This window comes from Malus sylvestris, chromosome 17 (assembly GCF_916048215.2).
Source record: "Malus sylvestris chromosome 17, drMalSylv7.2, whole genome shotgun sequence".
In the NCBI taxonomy this organism is placed as follows: Eukaryota; Viridiplantae; Streptophyta; class Magnoliopsida; order Rosales; family Rosaceae; genus Malus; species Malus sylvestris.
Genome location: NC_062276.1, coordinates 8,147,415 through 8,158,443, shown reverse-complemented (window position 1 = coordinate 8,158,443; position 11,029 = coordinate 8,147,415). Strand labels below are relative to the sequence as shown.

The following is an 11,029-nucleotide window of genomic DNA, read 5'->3' as shown; positions in this document are numbered from 1 at the left end:
ACAAATAATTGAATCACATTATTGTGCGCGTGCGAAATACTTTTTTTATTACCAGCGGTACGCGCCTCTTAAGATGTTTTGAACGTGTTTAAAAATAGAGAAAATAATATTTAATAAACAACTAATTGAATCATATTATTGCTATCTCATTGTGAGGCTAAGCTCACCCCCTCTCATTAGAGTAGATAATATCATTTGTTAAAAAAAACAAAAACAAAAAAAATAATTATTTGACAACTAATTGAATCACATTATTATACACATGCGAAAAACTTTTTTTTATAACCGGTACTACGCACTTCTTAAGATGTTTTGAACGTGTTTAAAAATAGAGAAAATAATATTTAATAAATAACTGATTTAATCACATTATTGCTAGCCTATTGTGAGGTACTAATTATTAAAAAAAATTAAAATAAAAAAAAACACTGTACAAAAAAATAATTATTAAAAAACAATGTTTATATGACGGAAATTGTAACATCCCACATCGCACAGGGGAGTGATCCTTAAATGTATATTCTCATCCCTACCTAGCACGAGACCTTTTGGGAGCTCACTGGCTTCGGGTTCCGGAACTCTGAAGTTAAGCGAGAAGGAGGCCAGAGCACTCCCAGGATGGGTGACCCACTGGGAAGTTGGTCGTGAGTTCCCAAAAACAAAACCGTGAGGGAATGGTAAGCCAAAAGAGGACAATATCGTGCTACGGTGGTGGAGCGGGCTCGGGATGTGACAATTTGGTATCAGAGCCTAATCCTAGTCGTGGTGTGCCAACGAGGACGTCGGGCCCCTAGGGGGGGTGGATTGTAACATCCCACATTGCCCAGGGGAGTGATCCTTAAATTATATTTTCATCCCTACCTAGCACAAGGCCTTTTGGGAGCTCACTGGCTTCGGGTTCCGTAGAAACTCCGATGTTAAGCGAGAAGGAGGTCAGAGCACTCACAAGATGGGTGACCCACTGGGAAGTTGCTCGTGAGTTCCCAAAAACAAAACCGTGAGGGAATGGTAAGCCCAAAGCGGACAATATAGTGCTACGGTGGTGGAGCAGGCCCGGGATGTGGTGGACCCCGGGTCGGGATGTGACAGAAATACCCTTACGTTATTTGATGCATTATTTTGGGCTACTTTTTGAACATTTTTGTTTAGGGGGTTATTTTTGTCTCCTTATTTTTGGTAACCCCATGACCTCAAAAAGGATTGCTGGCTTTATATATAAAGATATTACAAATGATACTATTTATGACAAATGTGAAAAGTTACATCTTAATAATATATTAGTTGAACAGTGTGAATCGTGTTCTTACACATCAGGTCGTGTGTTTGTACGAATTCAAATAGTGTAATATGTCGTGTTTGAAATTGACAATTCAGTATTCTATAAGGCTTATGTTTAGCTATGCCCCTGGAATTCCATTTTGATCCCACTTTGCTCTATGTAACTCAAAAGTCACAACTTTATTCCTTAAAACTCAAAATTCGTTTCTCTTCTACCTGAAACTTATAGGTCGCTTCGGAAACATATGTGGGACCCAACACCCAATAAGACCATGCAACATGTGCAATAAATTTGATTATAAATCTCTATTATACGTTAATATTCAACAATTAATGAATATTAAGTTGAAAAGAAATTGAAAAGATGAAAAAAAAAATTGATTAGCCTAGCTCACCAAATCAAACCAACAAAGAAATTAATAGATCTAAAGCAATGTAGAGCGAATTTTGAGTTTTATAGACATGACTTTCAAGTTCTAAAGGGCAAAATAGAATCAAAATCGAGTTTCAGATGACATAGTGTAGCGAACTTTGAGTTTCAAGGAGTAAAATAACAATTTTTGAGTTACATAGAGTAAAGTGAGATTAAAATAGAGGAGAACATAGCTAAAAATAAGCCGTTCTATAATTAAAGATCAACCTAAGAATAGCTTTGGTTGGTGCAGATATGGCAAATATGCTTTGCATATATACACGCATTGTATCACTTTGCATAGTTAAGAAGTTACCGATCAACTTCCCATTTACTGGAGTTGGATGATTTTGTCTGGTTTCAGGTGTCCTAGTACAAATGTATCGTTCATTTCCTTCTGTTTCCAGCCATAAAAGAACACTAAAGTAGCCTTGAAATGGTAAAAGACTAAAGAGTAAAGAGGCCTACACATGTAGAGAAGTGTTAATATATTTTTTACATGAAAAAAATAAAATAAAAAGGTTAACACAATTTCTCAACCCATTGGCAGATTTTTTATTTATTTATTTTTTAATGATTTTGTCAAGTTACTCAGCAATAATTTAGGTATGCAGAAGTGGGTTCCTGAATAAATAAAAAAAAGGTAATCAATCATTGTTTGGTGTGTCTAGAATGAAGAAACATGATAAGAAGGTCCTTCTCGTCTCCCCATTTGTGACCTAATTCATACTTCAGGAGTCCCATGATAGGGTGCCCCTATTAGTATAGTAAAATGTCCAGGCCGCCTAGCCTATGTAAAGAATCTCCTTTTGGCCTTAGAAAATATTTACAAACGAACAACGACTTACTTATAGAGGCAGATTGTCTGCTCTCTTGTTTGTATGCTATTTTTATCTCTTTTTATTTTGTACAGTCATGATTAAGTCATATTAATATTTTATATTAATTTTTTTATAAAGATAATAAGATCAAAAATAATAAAAATATAAAATATTAACGTGATTTAATCGTGATCACAATAAAAAAAATATGAATGACACCTAAACAGAAGGGCAGACAAGCCTCCCTTACTTACACCTTTAAAAAGTTATTCAACATTCTGATTTGATAAAACACGCGTGAATTATTAAAGCAATAAAAGAGGTGGGTAATTTGAGGTGATGTTATTCTCCCTTGTGGAGAAAGGAACAGGAATTTCTTGGATTAGTGTGAGATATTTTGTACTTTTGTTCCAGTTGAGGTGACAAATGTGCAGCCAACTCCCATTCAAATCCACAGAAAATATGACCAAAGTGTTGTGTGAACAAAAACCCAAAAATTAAGATAAGTATTTTGTAAAAGGAACATGTGCTACACTTTGGCTTCTTTTTGTTGGAAGATTGTCTGGAAACAAGACTGATTATTCACCTTAATTAATCATGCTTTGATTAAGGTTTTGTCATAATTCATTTTTAACCAGGCTCTTAAAATTTGACAACTCTGTGTGTGTATACATAGTTCTCCTCAAGCTCATGGTTCAAAAAAATTGTAATAATTTATCGTTGGATTTTAATCTAGTTACGTATTATGAGATTCTTTTGTTCGGTGTTATATATATTATATATAAACTCATGGTCCAAATATTTTTTTTTAATTTTATTAAGGTGTAACTGAGATATTTTTGGTTTCTATTCAATATTCGATATGCTGTCATCGTATAAACGAATCTAATTTACTAATTAGCAAAGATGGCGGCATGTAGACATATAAAAATAAAAAAAAGGCGTAAAATAAGTGTGATCATTGGGCTTCACACACGGAACAACCTGTTAGGATATCATGAAGAAATTTAAGGTTTCATCATAAAACCAATTGGTAATATAGAGAGTAGCTCAACTTACTTATAAGCCTACACAAAGTTTTTCCTCCCATTAATATGCGATTCATTCTCAAGACAAAACTAGACCAATGACATATAATGCATCCACGCTCTTGCATCAAGTTTTGAATCCTAATCCCATGTAACTACGTCATTTAGATAAAGTAATGTGCTCACTCCCTTACACCAAATTATGAATCCCCTCCATTGTTAATACCTTCATCTAGCAACCCTTTAATATGTTTTATATGAATAATCCTAGGTAGATTAAATTTGTAAACAAAATTTACAAACTAAATAATATATCATTAATTAAAAATAAGCACGTTAATATTCATGCCAAATTAGAGGTCCCTACTTCCCATGCGAATGAAGGACAATAATTAAGTTTACCAAATTCCATGGAAATGACAAGATTCTTATTTTAATGGCAATTGGTATGGACAATGGCTCCCCCAATAATTGAAAGCACAAAATGGCATGCCTTGAATTGCTATTTCTATTTTCCTCTTTCTCAACAACCAACAATTTGAGTAGGGGTGTGATATCAACCCACCTCATTTTACTTCTCACACATATTTTTAATTTTCGATCGTCGGATCGGATGAATTAAAGAAGATCAACGAACATAAATAATCAAGGGGTGTGTGAAAAGTAAAATAAGGTGTGTGAATAGCACACCTCTTTAAGTATTCATCAAGGCAGAGCCAACCACATGTTAAAAATTGAGGATGAGAGGCATTACATTTTGAGACAATACATTTCTTTAATTTGAAGCATTACATTATGGGACATGGCTAAGGTTATGATCAAATAGCCTATACAGAGTACATGGTTTAAATTTTAGACATCCGATATACAAACTTGATCGTTTGATTTGATTTAATGGTCATCAATGACTCAATTTAAGCAGCTAAATCAAATTCAACAGTCACATGTGTTAGAACTGAGCGTCTATATCCAAAACAAAGGACACATAATCCGCCCCAATTTTGAAAGAGGTACTTCACCATCATGAAAAATAAGTATGAACGTGGCTGTGTGAACTGTTGTCACGGAATTTGACAGCTTCATTTTGGACCCCATACCCAATCTCTTTCATTTTCCATCTGTGCTTTTGCTGGGCCGCCATACAACATTAAATTGGCAGTATTAAATTATTAATTGCCCCCCATGACATAGATGTTTATGGTATTAATTATCACTAAGAAAGCTAAAATAAAAAGGTTTATTATATTAACATCTCATAAATTGTTGAATAAACCTTACATATTTAATACATTTCACATTTGTTTTTTCATTTAAAAATTATCTTAATACACTTTACATATTCTTTTCTCGTCAGTAATTAAAGTTCGACTCTAGCTTTTCTTTTCTCGTCTTTTTTTTAGTCAACATCAGGACTTGGAACTGTTCTTGAAATGTCACCATTAGCACCTATTCTTCTTTTCTCATCATCCTATTGAAAATTTGACATTCGATGCAAAATCTCATTGATTAGGAACAGGTTGTGGCAAAATAGTGAAATGCCATACTCCACGGTAGGCTCTAATCTCTTCTCTAAGATTCCATCCCAATGTGAAACTGAAATAAATATATATTATAGTGGGATTTTGCTTCCTTGTTGGAATAATTAGACTTACAGTGGGTTTTGAAAGTGATAAGACATACTTATCTACCACAAATCCATTTTTTTAATTTGGTCAAATATTTATTTATGCTTACAGTCTCAAACTTACACAAGCATACATAATTCACGCATGTATCACATATATATGGCACATTTTATACAATGCAATATGTTTTTATATGTGTTGGATTGTACTGGTGGTTAATACATTTTTCTTCAACTCATTGCGTCGAATATTTAAATTTCTCTCTCTCTCTCTCTGCCCTTTGATGTAAAAAAATGTATTACGAAAACTTGGATTAGAAAACCATGTTTTCTTTATTTCTTTTCTTCCTTTTTTCTAATTTTTATTATAAATACAGAAGCATTATGAGTATTGAAAACACAATTTACATTGTGTATCATCTTAATGAATGATAGAGCTTTTTGGTAGCTTAATTATATTCCACTTTGATCATCAAACAAAACAACAAAACCCACCTGTTACAATTAAAAATAATAATAATATTGATGTAAAAGAAAGCAAATATCCCAAAAATGAAAAGCAGAAGCTGATTCTTTACTTGTGCTTGGAAGACTGTTGTTGGAAGACAGAAGTTTGGGGACTTGAGAGAAACAGCATAGGCAGCTGCATATCTACGCTATATAAACTGTTGAAAGCTAAAAGCTTTTTCCAACTTTGGCTCTTCACTCAGGTAATAACTAAAAATGCTATCTTCTTCCACTCAACTTCTTCTGGAAAATCTTACTGTTTAATGCTCCTTTTGTTTTATTTTAAGTTTATTTGTACTTTTATGTGCTGCATGTGGTTTGCTTCACCAACTTTTTCATATAAAACATTTGGTGGAATTGAGATTCCAGGCTTGATTTGGTCATGATGGTAGTTTAGTACACCGATTAGCCGTACAAAACTGGAGTTTTTGGGTAAAACCCATTTTAAAAATTGTTCTTCTGGTTCTCATTTGGGTATTAATTTTCAAAATCCAGGTGGTCTAAGCCATTATTCAAAAAGATTTTAAGTGGTTTTTTATTACTTTTTTTTTAGTAGAAGTTTTTGAGTAAAACCCATGTTCAGGCTTGTTCATCTGGTACCCATTTGGGTATCAATTTCAAGAATCCAAGGTGTTATAAGACAATATTGAAGTGGAATTTTACTTGGGTTTTTGCTGCAGAATCTTGATGTTCAAGGTAAAATTTTTTAATCTGGATTATCTTCTGAGAATCTTGGAACCCATGATGTTAATCTTCAATCTGCCATTCTTTACAGGTCTTTGTTATGTTTGATTAAATGCCTAGTCCAACCTGAAGACTTGACAAGTTTTCGACCGGCTTGTTGCAGAGATTTCTGTAGGCATGGAGTTCTTGCTGATGAACTGGAGGCCTAGCCATGTATGCAAGACAAGAACACTGCTGGCATTGGTCTTTTGCATGTGGGTATCCATGGAAGTGATGGCTGGGACTGAAAATGCCACCCGTTCGTCTGCAAGGCCGAGTACTCTGAATATTGGGGCGCTGTTTACTTTCAATTCAGTTATTGGGAGGGCGGCCAAGCCAGCGATTTTAGCTGCAATCGAGGATGTCAATTCTGATCAGAGCGTTCTTCACGGGACTAAATTGAGCGTTATTTTCCATGATACGAATTGCAGCGGATTTCTTGGAACTGTTGAAGGTATTCCTGAAACTCAATTCTAGAGCACGTATGGAACTACAACCTGCTTCTTTTATAGTCTACTAAGTTGCTGTTTCCTTTAATATTGGGGAGTAGAAAAACAAGCTGCTACTAAATAACAAACCAGCTTTCAGAGCAAGCTGCTACTGATTTCATTTATCAAATTAGTTGCTATCATAATGTTGAGTATTTCTGTTTTGTTGCCTTTTGAAAGTTCAGAATTCTGGTATTGGTGTCTTTTAAAAAATCGAAAAGCCTACTTCCATAAGTTTCATCAGAGTTGCTGTAGCTTGTAATGTTGATAGGGTATCTCGAGTCTCTTAGTTCTTGTTTGCACATTTTGTTTCTTAGTGGTGTTCTGATTTTTTTTTCCCGCTCAAAGCTCTTGTTCTGTAGTCTGTGCCATTATTGCTTAGAATGCTAGATGATCAGGGTCTTCAAATACTAGTCCTTGTTTTTATGCATTTGCATTATGATCTGTAAATGGTTCGTTTTGTATGATTCTTCCTGGTTGAGCGCTGTAGTTCGAATTTTTTTGGCATTACTATGTCCTTGTGTCAGACTGAAACTAAATATATCGAGTAGGACTTTGATAGTCAGCGGGTTCATGGTGTGGAATTGAGTCTTAAAACTAAAAACTAGAGTGATGTCTTTTTCGTTGCAGCTCTGCAGCTGATTGAAAACGATGTGGTTGCTGCAATTGGTCCACAATCCTCCGGAATAGCTCATGTCATATCCCATGTTGTTAATGAGCTCCATGTACCACTTCTATCATTTGGAGCAACAGACCCCTCGCTTGCTGCTCTCCAGTACCCATATTTTGTCCGAACCACACAGAGTGACTATTTCCAAATGTATGCAGTTGCTGATTTAGTTGAGTATTTTGGATGGAGAGAAGTAATTGCAATCTTTGTAGACGATGATTATGGCAGGAATGGGATTTCTATACTAGGCGATGCCTTGGCGAAGAAGCGTTCCAAGATCTCATACAAGGCTGCCTTCTCTCCTGGAGCCCCCAAAAGTGATATCAATGAATTGTTGGTGGGAGTGAACCTCATGGAATCTCGCGTTTATATTGTTCATGTTAATCCTGACTCTGGTTTAACAATTTTTTCCCTTGCCAAGGCACTTGGAATGATGACCGGTGGCTATGTTTGGATTGCAACCGATTGGCTTCCTTCTCATTTAGATTCTCTAAATCCCCCTGGCCCCGACACAATGAATCTCTTGCAAGGGGTTGTTGCTCTTCGTCATCATACCCCAGATACCGATCTCAAAAAGCGCTTTATGTCTAGATGGAGCAAACTGAAACATGAAGGTAGTCCAAGCTTCAATTCTTATGCGCTCTATGCATATGACTCTGTTTGGTTAGCTGCCCGTGCGCTTGATGATTTTTTCAACGAAGGTGGGAATGTATCTTTCTCTGATGACCCAAGGTTGAAAGACACAAATAGAAGCACACTGCACTTAACATCACTCCGTATTTTTGATGGAGGCCAAAAATATCTACAGACGATTCTTAAGACGAACTTCACAGGTATAAGTGGTCAGATTGAGTTTGATCAGGAAAAATATCTAGTTCGTCCAGCATACGACATTCTGAATATTGGAGGAACTGGTTCCCGTAGAATTGGCTATTGGTCAAATTCTACTGGTCTCTCAGTCATTGCTCCTGAGATCTTATATAAGAAGCCATTCAATAAGAATACCACTGCTCAACTTTATAGCGTTATATGGCCTGGTGAAGTTACTGCTACACCTCGTGGATGGGTATTTCCCAACAATGGCAGGCCACTTCGAATTGCAGTGCCTTATCGGGTAAGTTACCAAGATTTTGTGGCTAAAGACAACAGCCCTCCAGGTGTCAGAGGATACTGTATTGATGTCTTTGAAGCTGCTGTAAACTTGTTGCCATATGCTGTGCCAAGGACGTATGTGTTGTATGGAAATGGTAAGAGGAATCCTGAGTACAGCGATCTTGTATTCCAGGTTGCGCAAAATGTGAGTATCTAGGTTTAAATTTTAGCATTTTGATCAGAGGTGAACAGAATCACCTATATATATGGTTTGTCTAATCAGAACTTTGATTTGCTCCTTTCCTTTTTTTTCTTCAGAACTTTGATGCAGCTGTTGGAGATGTTACAATTACTACTAATAGGACAAGAATTGTTGATTTTACACAGCCTTACATGGAATCGGGACTTGTTGTAGTTGTTCCTGTCAAACAGGCAAAATCAAAACCTTGGGCTTTCCTCAAGCCATTTACATATCAGATGTGGATGGTCACCGGCGCCTTCTTCCTTTTTGTGGGAGCTGTTGTTTGGATTCTTGAGCACCGGATGAATCACGAGTTCCGTGGTCCACCAAGGCAACAGCTCATAACCATTTTTTGGTATGTCTTACATCATTATGGCCGTTGGTGAGTGCCTATACGAGTACTTTTACTGATACCGCTTTTGCTTTGCAGGTTTAGTTTCTCCACAATGTTTTTCTCACATAGTACGTACTTCATGCTTAATCTTCCTTTTATCTCATGAATTCAACATGTAAGAATAACTTCTAACATCCTTTGTGACTTGCACTTGGTGCAGGAGAGAACACTGTGAGCACCCTGGGACGGCTGGTGCTGGTTATATGGTTGTTTGTAGTGTTAATTATCAATTCCAGCTACACGGCTAGTTTGACTTCAATTCTCACGGTGCAGCAGCTGACATCACGGATTGAAGGGATTAATAGCTTGGTATCAAGTAATGATCCAATCGGAGTTCAAGACGGGTCCTTCATTTGGAAGTATTTGGTTGATGAGCTAAACATAGCAGAATCTAGACTCGTTAAGTTGAAAGACATGGAAGCCTATATTAAAGCCCTTACGGATGGACCAAGACGTGGTGGGGTAGCTGCCATCGTTGATGAGCTTCCTTACATTGAGTTGTTTATGTCCAGCACCAAATGCGCATTCAGGACTGTAGGGCAGGAGTTTACCAAAAGCGGATGGGGATTCGTAAGTATTAAATATTAATACATTTAGCTTGAGAAATAAAAATCCTGACCATGAAATGCTGATCTTAAACTACACTGCCTTGATTATCTTTCTTATGGATGCCTTAAACAAGAACAAATAACGTTATCGATACAAATTCAGTTAGGAATTCACAAGACGGCCACTATATTGTTTTATTCTCATATTTAGTTTCCTTGTCTCAGGCCTTCCAAAGGGATTCTCCTCTTGCTGTCGACTTGTCGACCGCAATTCTTCAACTTTCAGAGAATGGTGATCTCCAAAAGATACATAATAAGTGGCTTACGCATAACGAGTGCTCTATTCAACTCAATGACGATGAAGACGACCGGCTATCTCTAACAAGCTTTTGGGGCCTGTTTCTTATCTGCGGCATTGCATGCTTCCTTGCTCTTACGGTTTTCTTCTGCAGAATCCTTCTTCAATACCGCAGATTTACCCCAGAGCCTGTGGAAGCGGACGTTGAGGAGATTGGACCTCCAAACACGAGATCTAGACGCTCACTCCGGTCAACTAGTTTCAAGGATCTTATTGATTTTGTAGATAGGAAAGAAACTGAGATCAAGCACATGCTTAAGCGAAAGACTAGTGATAGTAAGGACGAAGCTAGCCCGAGCACTGACCGGCGGCCCCGTTCGCTTTCGGCTGGTTGATTTTGCAATGCTCCCCCGGCGTCAGATGGTAATCCAAATTTATACTAATTATATTCAATGCTTGTGCCACAAGCTAGGTATATAGAATAACTTTACATGGTATATAGAAAGAGAAGAAAAATTGTGAGAAAATGTTTGCTAGCTTTAGACCATTTTGCATCGTAAAACAAGAATGCTCGTACTCCTTATTTTATCTGAAGGACAGAGTTCCAGAAATTGTAGACTAATATTTTTCCATTTTTCCAAGTGAAATGAATTTTCCCTTGAATATCTGAATAGAATGTTTGGCTTGGGGAAGGGATTCAAACTCGAATGCAGGGGAGGGGATTCAAACTCGAATGCAAGAGAGCAGGATAAGTTGACTAATTGGTGTTAGCCTTATTAGGTTATACAATTAAAACACAATCGAAGGAGTGACTGATCTGATTCCAACGGCGGCCATGGAAGTCGAACATGAAAACAGTAGGGCACGGCAACACCAAGATCTTCTATAAACTTCTAGCCGAATAC

General features: G+C 36.7%; 1 protein-coding gene across 4 annotated transcripts; it reads left to right on the top strand.

Moving 5' to 3' along the window:
* The first annotated feature begins 5,604 nt into the window (after nt 1-5,604).
* On the top strand, nt 5,605-10,789 carry LOC126612273 (glutamate receptor 3.4-like). 4 transcript variants are annotated; one of them, XM_050280653.1, is made up of 7 exons: nt 5,605-5,873; nt 6,518-6,847; nt 7,512-8,848; nt 8,962-9,239; nt 9,315-9,346; nt 9,439-9,848; nt 10,052-10,789. In XM_050280653.1, the coding sequence occupies exons 2-7, from the start codon at nt 6,532-6,534 to the stop codon at nt 10,517-10,519; spliced, it is 2,841 nt and encodes a 946-aa protein (XP_050136610.1). In that variant the 5' UTR covers nt 5,605-5,873; nt 6,518-6,531; the 3' UTR covers nt 10,520-10,789. The 4 variants fall into 4 exon arrangements, with proteins under 4 accessions (XP_050136610.1, XP_050136608.1, XP_050136611.1 ...); XM_050280651.1 differs by having other exon boundaries at nt 5,606-5,873; nt 6,446-6,847; XM_050280654.1 differs by lacking the exon at nt 5,605-5,873 and adding an exon at nt 5,880-6,366.
* Nucleotides 10,790-11,029: the final 240 nt, after the last annotated feature.